This window comes from Mesocricetus auratus, unplaced genomic scaffold (genome assembly GCF_017639785.1).
Source record: "Mesocricetus auratus isolate SY011 unplaced genomic scaffold, BCM_Maur_2.0 Super-Scaffold_100025, whole genome shotgun sequence".
Taxonomy (NCBI): domain Eukaryota; kingdom Metazoa; phylum Chordata; class Mammalia; order Rodentia; family Cricetidae; genus Mesocricetus; species Mesocricetus auratus.
This window is the reverse complement of record NW_024429206.1, coordinates 9961495-9982455: the sequence shown is the minus strand read 5'-3', so window position 1 is coordinate 9982455 and position 20961 is coordinate 9961495. Positions and strand designations below refer to the sequence as shown.

Genomic DNA, 20961 nt, shown 5'->3' with positions numbered 1-20961 from the left:
CTCACCCCCTTGTTTTGTTTTGTTTTTGTTTTTGTTTTGGAGACAGTCTCTCACTGAATCCAGAGCTCATCAATTCACCTCGGCTGGCTGGCCAATGAGACACCCAAACACGAGGCTCCATGCACAGTACTCTACCCAGGTGCTCTTGTAGCAGGCACTTTGCTAACTGAGCCACCTCCTAGGTCCCACATGATTCTTTCATTACTGAGTCTTAGGCAATTGCTTACATGAAATGACATCTAGTTAGACATCTAGTTAGAAGAAAACTTTTCAACACAGGCAAATGCAGGTAACAAGCATAAAATTCAACCACAGCTTGTGTGAGATTACAAGTCTCCTAAAGGACAACCAGTAGGACCCTGACATCTGGAAATGTGCTCTTGGGGGCCTCAGGAAAACTGCATGTAGAGTTACTTAAGAACACATGCCCCACACCCCAGACTGGCTGGGGCCAAAAGTGTTAAAAATGACCCTGAGGCAATCTGTCTGCTCCAACTCTACCGTGGAATGTCCAGTTTTATTCTACACGCCACAGCCAGAAGCATATGAAGTAATCTGGAAGATGATTTTTTTAAATGACCAAAGAGCTTAAAACCAACCAATGTGACAACTGAAAGAAGTGTATACATTTAACCAAGAGAAGAGAAATCTAAAGAAAATGATCTTTTAAAATATCACTTAATATATGACCCATCCTCATGTCCACAGGCTATGAAGCAGAACACACACACAGCAGTTATCGCTGGAATGCTATCCATCCTGTCCTCACTTATACATACATCATGGTTATGCTGTTCAATACTCCAGGGAACACCAGAGAGTTTCAACATCAGAGAGGATACAGACACTACAGAAAACATAAAGCCAAGACTAACTCGCCCAAGGGTTCTTCTCAGGGAAAAGCAGGACACTGTTTAGACAGACAGAAGAAGGCATAACCTCTGCCTTCCAGTTATTTCTCTTCTGGAACTCTCGAATATGTTGTGCTTGTATTTAACAGAGCCCACAGGACCGAAGGTAGAGACGGGCACACTAGCAGCTAAATCCTATCAAATGTTAAGGGGACAATGTGGTGAAGCACACAGAACCATCTGAAGGCTCCATTATGAAACTTGGGAATGACATTATTGATAAAACTCACAAAGGACATCGGTCTCAAACACCACTAAACCAACCACTTGTTCGGTTACCTAGACCACTATGTAAGAGCAGGGCATATAAGAATCCCAACAGGAAGTGGATAAACACACTTCCTCTCCCTGCAAAGGAGAAATGAGCAAGATGCCTCAGAAAGAAGCACACGCCTGCCTCAAGTATCCACCTGTGAGCAAGAATCAGAAAAAGCAATACTGTTTGCTTAGAAATAATTGATATTTTTTTTGGTTTCTCTGGCTATGGAGAGCCAAACCTTCAATGTAGGAGCTCCATTCACCCACTGTTCCTCTTTAATAATGTCCCACAGAATGAGAACATTAGATTCCCATTCAGTAACAGTTGACTTCTGAGCTCAGAGTCATGACTGGTATGGTTCCTAGAAAATCCAGTCTGTGGGCATTTTTCCAGCTCCCCTGGACTCAGTGATGCTCTGCCCTGAATCCTATTCCATCAGTACTGGCACCAAATCCCCTCTGCATCAAACAAACATGCAATGGAGTGTAGTACATAAAACCACAAAAAGCAATGCAGAAGAAAAGAGGAAAAGCCACAAAAATATATTAATTTATTCTTTGCAATGCATTCATAATTCCACTTTCAGTCAAGATCACAGTACAGTTTAATAGTCTGGTTCAGGGACCAATTAGTCCTTTTATATTTAAATCAATCACTGATCCTCTCCGAATAATTTAGCTTCTACATGCTGCCTTCCATTTGATGTCTTTAGGGAGAGAGCACAGCTAACACTGTGTGGCACATTAATCACATTTGGAAATAGAAAAAGAAATACATTATCAGAGAAGTCTCACACAAAACTGGAAACTGGAGTATGCACTAAATCATGCTAGTATACAGTGCTGTGCCATCACTTCCTTAATTAAAACAGGCCAACTCAACGGAAAGCCAACGGCACATCCTTCAACTGGCTTTTCGTGTGTGTGTGTGTCTGTGTGTGTACATACGTACATGCATGCATGCATGCATGGACTTATTTTGTCTTTGTATAAAATACACATCCAGGAACAAAACTACTGTCCTTACTTGATACTCTATTTGCAGACTTATCTCTCCCATCCCCACCTGAAACAGAATAACATGTCTATCAGGCAGTAGAAGAGGGGGAAGTAACAGAAAGGCATGTATTTTATTCAAAGTGGCATGTGTTTGGCACTCTGCCACAAGGCCATGTCCGTTTACTTGAACAACTCTAAAGTCTAATTAATAGGGTTAATTCTACATGATATTCATGGGTAGTCTAAAGAGTCTAACCACTACATGCAAAAAAGATGCCCACATTTAAGACTACTTTGTCTAGACAAACTTGCCAAGTACTGCATTGAGTTCACGAGACTCAGAATGACAACACTTTTGTAAATGTCATGTTTTCATGTGATGACCTACAAAAGGAGGCAGCTTTCTACTTTGTGCCCAGATCTTAATCAGCACAAGAGCAGATGACATTGTATCCAGGTGGCTACATCTTGCTTTACCAATGCCTGGTTTAGGGGCAGAAAGTTCAAAACAAAACAGCATTTTAAAAATGATCCACAAGTAATTGTTGCTCTTTTTTTTTTTAATTTAACCAGGAAAGTTTCTAAGTGGAAAAGACATAGAGTCTGTGCGTGCAGTGAGTCCTGCCGCCTAAGGAAGAAAAGCCATAGTGCTGGCAAGTTCTGTGACACTAGGTAGAGCGGGTGCAGAGCAGGGTAGCTGTGAAGAGACTGGTCTCTGAAAACTGTGACTCAGGGTATATGTAACTAGAAGAGCTGTCACTGAAAGACTATTTCTTTGGGCATGTGGTTTATGACAATGTGAGAATCTGATGAACAACTATTACTTAAAAACAGTTACAGGCAGAAACACTACAAGTTACTCCTCACTAATCTTTCTAAGATCCTATCAAAGAAATACTAGTCTGTTTTTTAATATTGATGAAACCCAACACTACTTATCAAGATCAAACAAGTGAACCAAATTTCATGATGGAAATTATGATCTCATCCTAGATACAAAGTCATCACAGCCAACAAGCTACCAGCCACAAAATGGATTTTATGTGATTTCCTGGTGACTGAGCTAAGTGTATATGAATAACATGGGTTTATGCTCCTCTGTCTGTTTTTCCCTTTAGAAGAATCTGTCAAATGCTATGCAAGACTTACAGGGGCCAAGTGCAGACAGTAAGAGTCCCTACAAACCACTATAAAATTGCTATGTAAGTCTATATGGAGTGAGATGCAAAGCAATGAATAAATAAGCAAACAACAACCTGTATGAGTTAGCTTAGGGATGCCTGGCTCAGACTCTGGGACCCTCGCAGACAGTGAATCCCAATAGGGAAACGCTAATCTTCTGACTCAGTGTTTGGACTATGCGAGACAAGGGCACACTGCCAGCAGTCAGGCTCTGTAGCTCAGCAGGGAAGGTTGTACCTAGTATGTGTGCAGCCCTTGGAAACAGTCCCTGACACAAAACATCCAGGGTGAGTCAGTGAGACAATGCATAGATTAGGGAGTATTGTCTAAATGCTGGGGCCAATCCGGAAGCTCAAAGAGCAGTGACAGAACTCCTTCCACAGAACACCACTAAAGCTGGTAAGACAAACAGGGGTAAGAGTGGGTGCTGCCAGGACCCACATGGAAGCTCACAACCTTCTCTAGTGCTAGGGGATCCAACACCTCCTCAGCCCTGTACACTAGTGGCACACATACATATATTCAGGCAAAAATCACATACACACAAGAACAAATCATTGCAAAAAATTTAAAAAAGAACATAATTGTGAAAGTGAAGGAAAACTCCACATTCTACAAATAACTGAACCAGGAAGTACAACTCATGACAGCATGTACAGATGTACAACTCATGACTACATGTATGGATGTACAACTCATGACAGCATGTACAGATGTACAACTCATGACAGCAGGTACAGATGTACAACTCATGACAGCATGTACAGATGTACAACTCATGACTACATGTATGGATGTACAACTCATGACAGCATGTACAGATGTACAACTCATGACAGCATGTACGGATGTACAATTCATGACAGCATGTATGGATGTACAACTCATGACAGCATGTACAGATGTACAACTCATGACAGCATGTACAGATGTACAACTCATGACTACATGTACGGATGTACAACTCATGACTACATGTACGGATGTACAACTCATGACAGCATGTACAGATGTACAACTCATGACAACATGTACGGATGTACAATTCATGACTACATGTACGGATGTACAACTCATGACAGCATGTACAGATGTACAACTCATGACAGCATGTACAGATGTACAACTCATGACTACATGTATGGATGTACAACTCATGACTACATGTATGGATGTACAACTCATGACAGCATGTACAGATGTACAACTCATGACAGCATGTACGGATGTACAATTCATGACAGCATGTACAGATGTACAACTCATGACAGCATGTACAGATGTACAACTCATGACTACATGTACGGATGTACAACTCATGACAGCATGTACAGATGTACAACTCATGACAGCATGTACAGATGTACAACTCATGACAGCATGTACAGATGTACAACTCAGGTGACAAGATACTAAAAACCAGAGAACAGTTTTTAAAATATCCATAAAGTCTTTTCTTTCAATAAAGGCAAAACTTGGTTGAGTTTTCCATATTTTACTGGCAATCTTCTTTCACACCAATTAGCTGGAAGGTGAGGAAGTACCTAAGTTACAAATAGCTGTTGGCATTAATGATTTCTGTTTTTAAAATCCGTGTTTATGCTATTTTAAAACTATAGAGAGGCGATGGATATTGCAGCGTTCGTGTGTTGTTCCCAAGGCAACAGCCCTGGTATCAGGCCCTGCATGCTTACTGACTACAAAGGAAGCATGCCACAGTGACAGCTGCACTTCAGCAGGATAGAAATGACCAGCTTGTCCTTCACTGTGATACCAAGAACAAGGCTCTGGTTTTCCCCCAGGATCAGCACTTGATACTGATACAAGTGTTAGCAGAAGATGGGCCTAAAAAGCACAGCACACATGGACACCTTATTTTGCCCAAAATTCTGAAACAATTTAGGAAAGTTGGTCAGCTCAACACTTTAAGTCTCACAGAATAAATTGCACTCGACATAGACTATGAAAATACAGAACTAAAAGTACAACAAGGGTCTTTTGAATGACCAGGGACATTACATAAACTTAGTGAATGTCAACCAACATTTTAACCAAATAGAACAGAAATATATATATTTAAAAATTAGATTTCTTTTAAGAGAGAAATATACAAAATAGATACATGGATCTAAGATCCATTCCTTTGAAAATTAAATACAGTTAAGAAAAAGTATTTAAGTTCACTGAAAGATAAATATTGTGGTAAACCTCAATTTAATGAACTGAGAATTTTCATTACACTGGTTCTTTAAATGGTCGGTTAAAGTCCAGACCATAAACCATAACTAGATTCTCCAAGGTACACCCCATGGAAGCTGAGATAGAACACTGATAGAAGAATGCAGTCCCTCACGTCCGAAGTGTAGCACAGCTTGGCAATGATGGTACTGTAGCAAGCCCAGAATGCACATAATCAGAAAACAACCACAGGCACACACATCTTAATTCACCGAATGAGAATTAGCCATGTCTGCACATAATACATGTTCTCCATGTAGACATGGAACAACACTGTCAATTCTTACAATTTCTACTTTCTATGAGCTAGAAGCATCTACTGCACATGAAATAAGAATGCACACACCAAGGGCAATCTGAATGGCCCTTGACACAATTGGACTTTTCCTTTCTTTCCTCTTTTTTTTGGGGGGGGGGGTGTCACAAGGATGGGGGAAATGGACCTGGGAGGACTAGGAAGTGAGTGTGATTGAGGTACATGATGTGAAATTTGCAAATAATCAATAAAATACTATGGTGGGGGGGGAAAAGAATGCACACACCGAGACACTAGTAAGTAGGGCATCAGGCCAAGCCTGGATGCCACAAATCGGTAGAACAACTTGACATCTGCCCTTATGTTTAGAGCAAGTGTGCTACTGAAAAGGAATAGTGATTCTCCTAAGTTGGACAGCATACAGGCTCTATTTTTAAATACCCAGAGTCACTTACATCCGCTTATAGCTCTTCATTCTTCATAGGACAGAAGTGCTTCCTTTGTAAGCACTCAATGTTATACTTTTAAAACGTATACTGCAGACAACCTAAAACATGCATGTAACAATGTCTCAAAAATGATGCAGAGCTGACTGCTCTTGCAGAGGACCCAGTTCCTTCCCAGCACCCACAGGGAATCTCACAACTGTCTGTAAGTCCAGCTGCAGGGAACTCAATGCCCTCCTCTGGCTCTCTCTGTCACCAGCATAGAAAGGCACACATACACATAACTAAAAAGTAAATTTCCTTTTAAAAAGTCTACACTGAGAGGTCAAAATGTTACAAATAAGTCAAATCCAAAGACGGGGCATGTTTAAGAGACTATCCTAGATAATGAATTACAATATTAAAGAATGCTATATATTTTATTTTTATATTCACCCATGTATTTATTTTTGTTGTTGTTGTTGTTGTTCTTGTTGTTTTGTGACAGGCAGGGTTTCTCTGTAGCTTGAGAGCCTGTCCTGGAACTCACTCTGTAGACCAGGCTGGCCTCAAACTCACAGAGATCCACTTGCCTCTGTTTCCTGAGTGCTGGGATTAAAGGTGCGAGCCACCACCACATCTAAAACCTGTGATGTGGCCATATTCTCCTACTGAGGAGTAAATGTATTCAAGCTGGAAGCTTCTTTCTAATCAATGTGATGTCCATTCTGAGGAGGAGACGTTGGTTACAGGACTGTACAAAGACAATAGCATATGGTAGCCAAATACATGAACAGGGCCACATGGGGAACCCTCTCATCAAGTTCGGGGCTGCAACACCAAATCCCTAGTGTGCACACAGAAAAACCCTCAGTCGTGGTCAGCCTCTTTCTTAACAATAGCACTAGTGTCTAGGCCACTTCTGTTTATTATGTGCTTAGCTGAGCTTGAAACATGAGGAGGTGTCGAGATGGCTTTCTGCGGTGGAGGGGCTTGTATGATGTGAGAGACAGGTTAGAGATGAAGGACCAGAATTGAGAGCCAAGAGTACCTTCCTTTCTTAGATCAGAAATGATGAGTCATGGAATACTGAATAAGCAAAAACAGAATCAAAGACTGCCAGTGCTGTGAGGTCAGGTACTGCAGGGCCTGAGTCTACAGGCCCAAAGTTTAAGCAGGCATTTACAGCTCTGGTCCTGTGAGCTCTGGGCCTGAAAGCATTAAATGGGGAAACCACACCAGTATGTCACTAATTAATGTTTTACAAACTAATTATTCAAAATCCAAGAAGGAACAGAGTTACTATTGTTGTAGATGGATTTTAATCTGCTGGATCTCTGAGAGAAAAGCCTGGGAAGCCCCACTGGCCACACAGGTCAGCTGGTGAAGACCAAGAGCTTTCGGTTGCCTGGTGGACTCTGGTTTTGCACCACATCTGTGTCTGCTTGTGTCCAGTCTCCAAGGTGTACTGAGAAGCAGAAGGAGGACAATGAACCAGAGTGTTGAATGATTTGGATAAGCTAACCAAATATGAAAAAAAAATTAAGTAGGAAGAATGTTTGAGAATAATCCAGACACAAAGAATTGAGCATTTCCCGTATTCCAACTGAGCAGGACAAAATGTATTTCAACACCAAGGGGCAGTATAGAATGCAGTTGAGGGCAAATCTCATCCACATCCTTTGAAAGCATACACCACAAACACTGTCTAGGAATAAGATATACAGTCCATTACCCATGTATTACATGGCTGACTTCCTGAAAACTTTGTCTGAATTCTAGGTCTACCTGACTATGCAGCTCACAAAGGTAAAGACATACCCAAGTCACAGAGCAAGGGAAGAACACGGGTCAATTCCTAGCTCCAGCAGCAAGCTCACTACGAAGAATCTGTAGGCAGTTTAGTGAGGTGGTGGCAGTCCTACAGTAAGTCTGTTTAAGGCCAGACTAACCCCTTGATCCCAAGACCAACATTTTGAAGGGTAAGTGTGGAATCATACCCAAACCTGAAACTTGTCTACAACACTTAATGGATACAATCCCTTTCACAAATCACTTGACTTGTACCCAATGTTGCACTATTAATACTTACTAATGTACTCACTTGCAAGCCCAGCAGGGTAGTGTTTTATCTTAACAATCTGCACACTTAGAAAACAAGTTATTGTCCTGGGCACTAATTCAAATAGTTCTTAACAATTCTATACAAATAATCTACTAGAGATAAACATAAATTTTTGCTTTGGTTTGTGAACTTTAATTTCATTCCTTAAAATTTAGCATACCTCTTTAATGTATCTTTTTAACTTAATGGACTTGCCAGGTTCTGGCAGACAATGCAGGTATTTCTGCATTCCTGGTTAATGTATTCCCTCCAGAATGACACACAGAACCAAAAAAAATTACAGTAAAGCAATCTAAGTTATCTTTTTCTCTTCCTCGAATTTAAAATGTAACTGTATAATATGGTGCTAGTCTAAAAACAAAGTAACCAGAAACAGAACAATAAGGAAAGATAATGGAATCATTTAGCATAAAATGAAGTTGTCCAACACCTGAAGAAGTAGCTGGAGATTATCCAAGGTGCTCAAACACACATGCTATGAAATATAACTTCAAAGGTGAGAGAGTGTCTAGAAGATCAAAGCCCCTAATCCTCAGAGGCCAGAGACATTCCACAGGAAAGGCACAAAGGGACCTAGATGGTAAGTGGAGATGCCGCCCTCCAAACTCTAGACCAAACCACCCAGGGAAAACTGAATAGCATATAAAGTCTACAGCTGGACCATCTGACTGAAGAAGTCCCGATACTCAGTCATCAGCATTTATACTCCAGGGAGAATTTCCTAGGCAACAGGCAAGGTCTGTGAAATGAGATGAACACCTAACGTTTTAGGAGGTGCTATAATTCTCCTTCTAATCAACAATCCTAAGCCACCCCCAAGTCAGTCTGAAGCAGTCTACATACGAAAATAGACAATCCCCAAACCTTTGTGTTCACTGGAAAAATAAACAATTTCCTTCAGCTACCAAAGCTGAACTTCAGAGGTCACAACAATGGCTGCATTCTCAAAATACCCAAAGTTAACAATGATATTTAGGATTTCCCCCTTTTTGCTCTACTGGTTATGAAAGCAAACTTTTGGTCTTATTTTAAATCACTGGGCTACCTAGCACACTCATAAGTAGGATTCTGTTTTTATCAAAATATCTAAAAGAAACAGTTTTCATTTTTAATGTTTATTTTCTGTGTATAAGTGTTTTGTCTGCATTTATCTATATGCCCCATATACATGCAGTACCTGGGGAGTCCAGAAAGGGGCATCGGATCCCCTGGAACTAGAATTACAGACAGCAGGGAGCCACAATGTGGGTTCTGTGAACTTAGGTCCTCTAGAAGAGCAACCAGTGCTCTAACTGCTGAATCACCTCTCCAGCTCCAGAAACAATTTTAATCATTAGATTGAACTATAACCACCAAAAGACATTAAAATACACTTACCATGAAAGAACTATTTCTCAGCTAAGAAGTCTGAATGTGTGGGACTCAAAGTGAAGATACTCAGACCTGTCATCCCAGGGGCAGAAGTGGGGCAGTTGCCCAGCATGAGCAAAGACCTGGCTTTGATATTTTTTAAATGTTTTTAAATAAATATTGACATTCCATTTGAGGCAGGCATTCTTCAATTCTTGAGATCACTTCATACAGTGAACAGTGGCATGAGGATATCTTCTTTTGTTTTTATTACTCTAAACCATATTAAACTTCAAAAATTTAGACTGCTATTTGCCCAAAATATATTTGAGACACAAAGACATAAAATTACTATAGTAGTAAGTTCACATAGGTACATCTAAATGTGTACAAAGAAATTCAAGATTATTACAAATATCAACGAAGTTTGTATTCGAGCATGAACTAGCAATAAGGCTTCAACTTTGTAATCTAACATGGAAAAATACATTAGTGCACAATCTTGGCTTTGTACGATTTTCCTGAAGGTCAACAGCAGACGTGAAAGGAACCGTTCCTTCAGAAGTATGTGGCTAATCTTGAAGTTTCTACAAAGAAAATTCCACCCCATGCAAACAATCTAGCCAAATCTGGTTTTCAAATGCTTTCAGTCATCCTGTCCTCCTTTTCTTGGGAAATTTAACACAGTATCTCAATATATATTTTTTAATGGAAGCAGACAAGTTCCACAGAAGCCCAGGCTGTAGTGAACAAAGCTTAACACTACACAGAGTCCTAACACTCTAAGTCCTAAGGGCTGCTTGGTCTCAGCCAATCAAATCCTTGCTCAAGATCTTTTGTGCAAAGTAGATACTTGTGCCTTTTGCTGCCCTCTTTCAAATACACCACCACCACCACCACCACCACCTCGTTTTAGAATTATGTTCTGGAATGTTCCTGGGGGCTCTACATTGTAGGTCCTAAGGTGTACAGGACCCAGCCACAGCAACCTCAGCCCACTAGCCCAGACCCGGGACTTCTCAGGTCATCACCATACTGTCTGGTGTCATGGTGCTTAAGGTGTCTGTCTGTCTTCCCACCTAGTCCCAACCCCCCTGAGAGCATCATCTGTGCTGGCTTCTGATCAATCTTCAAAGGAGCCCAGCAAACCACTTCTGTAGTACAGTCCTGAGTAAAATGTCACAGCTTATTTAAAAAAAAAAAAAAGAGCTTAAAAGAGGGAAGGAAAGGAGGTGACCATTTCAACTAAGCACTGTCCCTCTGTGTATAAATGGTCTTGTTTCACTTGCTTCCTAAACTCTCACTGGCCTGAACACATAGCCATCATGGGGTCTGATACCAACCAGGCTAACGTCTTTTTTAAACATCACCTCTCTAAGGAAAACAATTACCAAAAGCTATAGCTTTGGAATATGCAACTCACTAACCACCCTACTAAAACAATACTAACACAGAAGTGCACACAGGCACACAGTAGGCCTCTCTTTAAGAGATTCCTTGCAACTTGGAACTCTGATGTCCTGAGGAAAGCAAAGGCTCTGGGAATGCTTTCGAGTACCTTAGACAGAAGGGAGCCCAGGGTCACAGTATTACTAAGCATGTCTTTCACAGACTTCTCAGGCACTCAGGAAAGACAAGATGTTTGACACACAACAAAGCACATAGGCCTCCCACAGGATCAGGCTGAAGGAGCAGCTTCCCTCCTCAGAGTTCTCCACCCAGATATATCACTGAACTCATCACACTAATGTCCACAGTTACAGACCAGCATCAAGCATGCATGCGATACAACGCGCTTATCAAAATGTGCCTATACACGCTTGCAATGCATAAATAAAAGCTTCCTAAACATACTGACTGTATGGCAAGCTTAACGGTGGCAGGAACCATGCATCTGCTGCTTCACTAACACCCTCACAATGTCATATCGGTTTTTATAATATTGCCTCAAGATAAAGTTCAAATATTATGTTAAGCTGTCTTATTAACAAATTTCCCTACCAGGCAAGATTTTATACACAATATTTAATATCACTTCTGACCAGATCTGAGATATGCTTATAAGGAGTCCTTAAGAATCCAAAGAAAGCAAGACATGTCCCACCAGGCCAAATACTTAATGTACAGTCAGCCAAGAGGAAAATTCAAAGGCAGCTTTGACTTGAATACTTCTCTAAAGGGTGCCAGGCCAGGTCACTAAGCACTCAGACACGATACCTTGCTGCCTGCAAGCTCTTAAGTGATAAAGTATGGATGAAAGTGCCACACAAACATTGGCAGTTGTGCTGTCCTGCAGTGTACACATGCGGGACAGAAACAGTGCAGCAGCTGCAGATCTCTCATACATGAGCAGCAGCTGTCCAAGCACAGGACTCTGCAGACTGCTACTGAATGTACAAGCAGGAGAGCGGTGGCAGGAGAGTGCGCAGGCGCATGTGTAAGAGCCACCTCAAGCTGGGCTCACTCAATTCACCACCACTTTCATTCGCTTCTACCCCAGACAATGACAGCGTGGCACCAACAGTTAAAGAAAAAAAAAATACCACCTAGATGTCACTACGAAGCACACTAACATTTTCCAAGGACATGTTAGGGTAAAAAGGACATTTCTTTCAATGACCAATATCTAAGAAAGAACTTGCTGTGTAAGGAAAAAGTATTTCAAGCTTGCACAAGTAGAAGGCAAGAACAAGTAGTGTTTCCATGGGAGTTGCCTTCACCCCTGGGTAGTGAGTGTCATAGCAAGCTGTTTTGTCTGAAAAGAAGCTGCTCACCCAGGTTCAGTGTGTACCTTCAGAGACAGCAGGAATCTGTTCTCTAAACTTCACCCATTCTGTCACATTTCTAAAGAAAATGTAAGAATCTGGACAGTCACTGTGAGTGGTATAAAAGCATTATCATTTAATTGAATACAGAGTTTCCAAACGAAATCCTATAATAGGCAGCAAGCATGTACAGGTAGGCACACAGACAAAACACTCATATACACAAAATGCATCTAAAACATATTTAGAATGGTATCTGATTTCTGTACCCCATACACTTGACTATAATTATGTTGACTTCAATAAGCACACCAGAATCCCCCGATGAGATTCAGGGTAAGAGATGGAACAGGCAAAGCAACTGCAGGACATATGCAGTGCAGAAGCCATCAGGAGTCAGCAATTATAATCCCAATTCATGTCTGACAGTCTAGAGTTTCAACTCTAGAGTCACATAACCAGCTACATGGCCTTAAGCAAGTTACTTTACTTTTAATACCTGTAAAATGGGAATGTAACACCAATCTCTGAAGGCCTTACAAGACTTGAATGAGATATTTACTTAGTTAGCAGACACAAAATAGGCCAGGCATGCTCTCCACACTTCCAGGCTGTAATTCATTCCGTCCTCATCCTGTCTGTGAGGTAGGAAGAATGACTTTTTTAAAATTTAATTAAGTTACTTACTTTATACTTTGTCTGCCTCTATGTGTGTGAACCACATGATGCCTGGTAAAAAGGAGGTCAGAAGAGAGCTGGATCCTGAGACTGGAGTTACAGATGGTTCTAAGTAACAAGTACTGTGAAGTTAGGTAGTCTGATCTCAAAGTTCATGCTATTAACATCACCAGCTTCAAATGTATTTTAATGTAAACGTCACAGGATAATTTGTAATTTATTTGTGTCCTTAAAAATCATTTAGAGGCACACAAATGGACTTTGGGTGCCCCAATCTGGACACTTGGGGGAGGGCCTGGGCGTTCCTTGGAACAAAATGACAGACTCTAGAGATCCCCGTGGAGGGCCTTATCCTCCCTGAGGAATGGAGTGGGGAATGGGTGGGGACTTGGGGGGCTGGTGGAGGGGGAGTGGGTGTGGAGGGAAGAGAGAGGGAACTGGGACTGACACGGGAAGCAAGCTTGTTTCTAATTTAAATACATAATAAAAATGTTAAAACTCATTTAGAAAATTGGTAATCCAAGTTTATAATCACACTGAAAGATACTGTGAGTAAAACAACAGGAGTTCTAGCCCATCTTTTTTTCTGGGGAGGGGAGTAGAAACAGCACCCGTAGCCTCACACATTACATAGGGAAAGCACTGTTTCATCTCAGAGGTCCTTGTAATCTCCCTGGCAAACATCAGAACCATTTGTTTCAAACAAATTAAACCCCAGTGCTGGGCAGTATAAGGGCCACTCTGGTAACTTGAGCTATGCATTAATACTTTGCTGCAGTGTCTAAGTCCAAGGACTACACTACAGGCACGTTGGAATCCTCTGAAAAATGTATGCACCATCTTTTCTAACTCACATGTCAGTCAACCCAGTGCTTGACCCCTTGCTCAGGGGGTCTGTGTGTGTAGAGTTACTCTCAGCTTACTACTTGTCTAAGAGCAGAAGGAAGTAAGGGGTCACTGCATTTTCTCCCCAGATTTGCAGCTAATAACAGGGTCATGTGGTTATCAAAGCAGGATTTTTTTAATGATTCATTATTTACATATAGTTTTCTTTCTAATTTACAGTTTTTAAATAAATATCATTAAATATTAAGACCTAGAGTCTTCTTTAGCATTGAAAATATGCCTAAGTCTGGGCTTTAAAAGAACAGTCTTTCTTGTACCTCATGTATAATGGGTAAAATTAATAAAGAAAAATAATACCTGTTCCCTTAGTTTCTGGCTAAATGATAAACTTATCTGTAACCCCAAACCATTCTTGAATTTTAATTTACTGTGTCACTCAGTCCAGAATGTCCTGGAAAGCCTGCACTCAGCAAGCAGAACATCTGTCCTCTCAATAGCTGACCAGGAGAGATTGGAACTGAGATACCTGAATACAGTAAAGGGCTCCACTTCTCTGGAGAAAGGCACAGGTCATGTGACTAGCACGGGAGTCCTGACAGAGCAGCATCCGCTCAGCTCTTCTGGGCCTAGTAACTGAGCTAAAGTGACAATGGGCCTTTCTTCCTCCTTAGTGTGCATTTCAATAGTCATTTTGGAGTTACACAGCTGGTTCAGGGACAGGAGTGACTGGGTCGCTCCTGCAAGGCTGCTCTCTGCACATTGCTGTCCTGTTTGGGTTCCCAAGCACTTCCAGTACACTTTCTAATGCTGAGCCACAGTTTAAGTCATCATAATCTTCTTTGCTGGGGGTGTAGGTGGGAGTTGTCTTTTCACTTTTAGGAGGAAGTTCAGTAAGACTAGGGCCCTTGCCACACACTGCTCTGGTTGCCTTTTATTAGCAGTATGCTCTTGAATGCTATTTCCCTCCTTATCCCAATTTCTCTAACAAGATTAAGAACCCATCACACTACTGCTACCTGGGAAGGAAACACCAAGTCTCCACAAACTAGACTGGATGGAGGTACTGCACTCTCTAAGTGCAAATCTGTATGACAGAATTCTAGTACTGTTTCTGCAGCAATGAAACTAGATGGTAAGGTACAGGTCCAGGAGTGCAGGAAGGATGGGAACCAGCTTGTGTGTGTATCTGAGACAGCATCTCAACAAGTGCTGGTGCTCCCTGCCAGTTGTCTGTGTCCAAGGTGAGGCTGTGCTATGGATCTGAGGCCTTACCTGGTACTTGCCCTTCAGCACTCACACAAGCCTGGGCTGTGGGCTCTAGGATGCTCCCTTTTCTGCTGTTGGCATCTGCACACAAAACACCAGAGGAGGAGGAGCCAAGTAACTACACCTTGTGTCAGATGCTGTCTGACACAGAGTTTAATTAAGTGTTGCTCAAGTGCCTGAGATGTGTGTGCCCTAACCTCAAAAGATTAACACGTGGCACAGCAAACTGAAGACTGACTAATGCTTTGACAGCAGACAAAATGAGATGATACAAAAGGCACTCACAGAAGAAACAGGCTGTGGCGGTTTGAATGACAATAGTACCCACAAGTTTGTATGTTTGAATGCTTGGTCCCTCGGTTGGGGGAATTGTTTAAGAAGGATCAAGAGGGGGCATGACACTGGGGGCAGACTCTAGGTTTCACAAGACTATTTTGAGTACGCTCCCTGCCAGCTGCTTGTGAATCTTGACTGTTCCTGCCTCCACAGCTTTGCTCTACCGTCATGGACTCTAACCCTCTGAAACCCCAATTAAACAGGCTCTTGGTTGCCTTGGCCATGGGGTTTTGTCACCACAACAGAATCCCTAAGGCATGGACCTGGTTAATAAATTCTGCAGAAGGAAGGAGCCAAGAGTAACTAGGGATGCTAACAAATAACAGGATTACTAGTGTCACATCTGAATGGCACCCTTGATTTTAAAATGCATTGCTCTTGAGATAAGCCTGCCAGTGTCTCTAGAGTTTTGATTCTTGGACTGCATTGACTGCTCTGATTTCATAGTCCTCACTACCACTCTGCTTGAAGCCTCATCAACTGCACAAATACTCTAGGATCCAGATTTTAACATTTGTCCAAGTCTCTAAACTTGCTGTATGTATGCTTCAGGCTTTAGATTAAAAAACAACAATAGTCTCTAAACAAATCCTCTATAATCTACCACTGTGGGACAAAATAGTCTGGGAGTGAGGTTCACTGTGAATGAACTGCAGGCTGCAGGCATGTCCAACGCAGGCTCACAATTTTGGCCACATACTGATCCTGCAAGTAATTTGCCACCTTTCATGTACCTTGGGCCCATGGACAGAACAGAGACAGATGAGAAAGGTTAAAAGCCACCTCTTCACAGCTTCATGGTACTGATTGTACATCCCCCACCTTTGCTGGAGGCATGGTGGCAGATATCTTATCACTTTGGTTTCCCTTTTCATGACTGCCAAAACTTACGCAAACTGTATGAAAGCCACTGCAGACCCTCAATTCTTTACCACAACATACACAAACACTCCTAAGAGGTGCTAAGAGCACCTTCAGCTCTTACTACCATTTCATAACCCAAGACAATGATTACAAGGTGTCTAACCTCCAACTGCTTATCTTCTTCAGAAAGGCTTTGTTTAGTTATCTTTCTCACACCTACTGCATCCAAGATTAGATTGTTTTGCTGGTGGTGTACCTACTGCTAAGAGAGTCTCACACACACTAGCAGTGAAAGTGGTGAATGAGGTAGAACAAGTGTGGGGTGTGAATCTGAAGTATGCCCAGTTTTCTAAAAGCTGACAGGTTTTTAGAACATGCAAAACATGGGGATGTTGTTTTAGCTTTGGCACAGTGGCTACGCCTTAACCTACTGTTTTCTCAGCCAGCAATTGCAACTCCACAGTTACCGGCCTGATTATCTAGCAGTGGCCTGGCTGCTTAGGCCACAACCTGGCAAGAATTCTGCTCCCGCAGGCACCAGCCTTGTCACTGCCGCTAAAGGCAGCTTTAACTAAATCTTTATTGTTCTAATTGTGAATAAGACTCAAGATTCAAAGACTAGGGTGAAAACCCTATGATCTCAGAGAAGCTAAACGTCTCTCCTTGATGGTATCCACAGAAAACCCATACTTCACATCACCAAACCACAAATAACTGTGCCACTCCAAACCCCACCCTACTACTTCTTGTCTGTCTCTCTCTCTCTGTCCTCTCTCTCAGCCTCCTGACCCAAGGTTAGTCTTATTTAATCAACGCAAATGCAAACCCAGGTTCACATTGGTGATCAAATATCCCCCAACATGGGGTGGATCTCAAACAGCTTAGTATTATTTACTAAGTAAAATATGGCAATGGAACAATGCAGAACGGGCACCACTTGATAAATTATGATTAGAAAACAGAAAGGCATGCACCTCCATTTGCATTCATATACAATTGCATATGAAACGCAAATCTAATTTCTTGGTTCCATAAATCTCCAGGGCACAGCCTGTCCTAGCATGAAGCACTGCGCCCAGATGCATCAGTATACCCTTTGACTGGAGGAATGGAGTATTCTAAGTCTATGAGCAGGTATTTTCTGGGCTACACCGCCACAAATTGGAGCTAAGAAGCACTACATTAGTATGAAAGGCTTCTTCTTTGGTAAGTCACCATTCTGCGTTAAGTGAACATGCCTAAAATGCTCCAGAAATATCCTAAGACAGTAACATACAGCTTGCCTGAGTCAGTCCTGTCAGTTCTTGGGTCAACAGTTAGCAGGACAGGTGCAAGCACACAGCTGAGGGCTGCCTGGCACTTCCGCCCCTTCACAAGGATCTCCTGTACAGTGAAGCACTAAGTCACGGGGAGGGGGACCCCAAGTCATCTATGGGAAAGGGAGACAGCTGGCACGTGAACTGCTCTTGAAGACACTGCATCAACTCTAGATTTTGTTATTTCTAATATGAAACAAAGGTAGGGTGATATCACACTTTACTCAAAACACTAATGCTTTAAGAACATGGAGACAAACCTCCTAATTCTCTAGCAAATCCAGTTTTCTCTTGGGAATATGTACTAATTTTTAAGATCCCAGCTATGAGAAATATTTAGCTTACCAACTCCAACTACACACAGTAAGAAATCCCCATTTTCTTGCATGTGCATGTCCAAGTGCCAATGGGAGCAGCACCTCCCAGTTTCAGTCAGACATAACCCACTAGCAGCAGTGGCCCCTCCCCATTGCTTTGAGTGTATTCTGTTTCTAAGCCCAACCGCAGCACAGGACCCAGAAACACAGGGAGACACAGTGTTGGTGTTGTGGGAACTCGGTGGGAATGCCAGAACTAAGCACACCTCTAAGAGCCCAGCTGAGTCTGGCTTCTGGGACTTCAACACCAAGGCATTACTAAATCCTAATGCAGACCCAACTGTTCTAACAACCAAAGGACTGCCATCACTTATAAAATGTGAGTACTTCAGAACAACTTTTAACATCAAAACACTAAGAGCAAGGACACTGTCTCTGATGATGTTATGCAACGAGACGCTGTAGACCCCATTTACAGGATTTATCCTAGATTTACAAAGGGAAGTAAAATACATTCTACTCATTCAAATCAACCTAAGAGACTTTGGACTCTGTGTTGAATAAAAATAAAAATGATGGTGCACACTGGAGACTCACAGATAAGATGGACTCTGTTCTAAGGGCTTAACTCAAGAATAGTATAAGAACAGGGAAGGCATGGAGGACCCCAAATTCTCAACTTCTGTACTACAAACCGAAAAATAAATATACACACAGCAGTCAAATCATGCTGAGGGGAAACTGTGAAGTAAAATATCCAAAGAAACAACTTGAAAAGTTGGCTCAAGGCAACAGTCTGAAAACGAACTGTGTTAACTTGAGTTGAAGGGAAGTCAGTGTGTGACAAAAACATGAGTAAAAAGAACCTGGAACTGTGCTAGCAACTGTGCAGGGCGGCCTGCCAGAGGAGGTCAGGCACCAGCCAGAACACAAGTGCGTTCTGTCGGAGTGTGACTGGTCTGTCTGAGAGAAGCACACACGGGCCCCAGGGCAGGAACAGGAGCCCCACACTCATTGTCACATTTATTACTCGTGTGTGTGTGTGTGTGTGTAACTCAGGGGCCAACTTTATGGGATCAAACACAATAGCAAGCAGCTTTACCACTGAGCCACCTCAAAGGCCCAACTCCAGGACACATACTCTAGTTTAATATGAGCACAAAGCAAATGCGATTAAGTACTGATGGGTGCTCATAGCTATGTCTAATGACCAAGACCATATTTAGGGATTTTATTTTCATAATCTCTAATACCCTAAGTATGCCAAACAAGCAAGCAAGATTATTAGAATGCACAATGTGCCTTCCAAACCTTTTGAGTTCATAAATGTTGGCAAGATAATTACAGTACTAATAAACACACTTTAAAATTCACATATGAAAGCACAAGGGAATTTCAAATACTTAAGTGAAGAAGAGCTCTTTGCAGACAGACAGTAGTAGTACATGACTTTAATCCTAGCAATCAGGACACACAGGTGGGTGGATCTTTGAGTCTGAGGCTACACAGTGAGACCTTGCATCAAACACAATAGCAACTATGATATGGTGTAGAAATACATGTTCACTAACTCAATTGTTTGTGTGTTAAGAAACTCAAATACTCAAATAGCAATACTACAACCCCCACATTGGGCACTACTGAAAAGACTCGATCACTTCAGCTCTGTGTTGCACACTTTGTTATCTTACTCAATCCTAAAATAATTCCCTTTTCACACACACACACAAAAAAGGCAAACTTTGGCTCAATAATTGTAGGTTACCTAGTCATATAATCTTTTCCTTGACATTCTATAATTTTAATTAGGTTCTGCTCAACTGTGGGGCAGGGCAGAAAGTTACAAAAAAACACCAATTTCCAACTGTGTTTTCAGTATTTTCAGGAATGAACACTCTAGCGCTGTCCTGACATCCAACACTTTAATGTTTTCCCTGTTGCCACCTTGCTATAAAAACACCACTGGGAAAGCACTGAACAGAGAGAGCTTGGCCACATTGTTCTGACTCTATTAGGAGCAACTCTTCAGACTATGGTCAGAGATAAGGAATGTTAAAATTGAGTCATTTTGATCTGGTTTCATGGATCTAAAATCCCATGCCTATTTAGCAGCAAAGTTTACACCCATTGCAAATGAGGGTTATGGCTAACTGTCCAGGGTTCCTAGGGACATAATCCATAGTCATGCTCTTGACAGTCATCAGACTGTGTTCATTTGTGTTAAGGAACACTGGGACAGCACTCTAAAAATTTCACCATTTAATTCACTTTAATTTTAAGGCATGCCAAGTAATAGTTTAAGGAAGAAAAAATAGGAAGAATAACAAAAAGAACATAGTAGAGTTCTCAACTCCTACCATACAGTAAAGAGTAGCTTAGACACGACCTCACTGATGACCACATGGTATATCTCATCTTAATATTCAACTACAAGCATGCAGTATGGGATAGCACAGTGGCCCAAGAGCAAATGAAGAGAGATATGAGATATGTGCCAACCCTTTAGACCTCAGTAAGCAGACAGGCATGGTCAAGGAAGAGAAAGCAAAATGACAAGAGCACCCTGAACACTGACCTTTTGTTGACTGGCTTTTCATCCTTGTCATAGGGTCGCACAAACCATTTCCCGATCCTCACGAAGTTCTTATCCATTAGGCACCTACAATAAGCACAGTAGGAATTACCTTCACAGGCTTAGTAACGAATTAGCTCAGCACTCCAACAACCCAAATGACAGGCACCAACGGAAACACGATTCCACCAGTCCAACTGCCAAAGTGTTTTCTTACACTCCAAGAACTCAGAACTTTGGGCATATATTGTTAACTT

General features: G+C 41.7%; 1 protein-coding gene across 4 annotated transcripts in view; it reads right to left on the bottom strand.

The window, feature by feature from the left end:
• Positions 1-20961, bottom strand: part of Med13l (mediator complex subunit 13L) — a 201191-nt gene that overhangs the window by 62801 nt on the left and 117429 nt on the right. For all 4 annotated transcript variants that reach the window (XM_013119770.3, XM_005078999.4, XM_013119771.3 and 1 more), the window contains one exon: positions 20708-20791. In XM_013119770.3, the coding sequence (XP_012975224.1) occupies positions 20708-20791 (84 nt within the window). The remainder of the gene's footprint in view (positions 1-20707; positions 20792-20961) is intronic.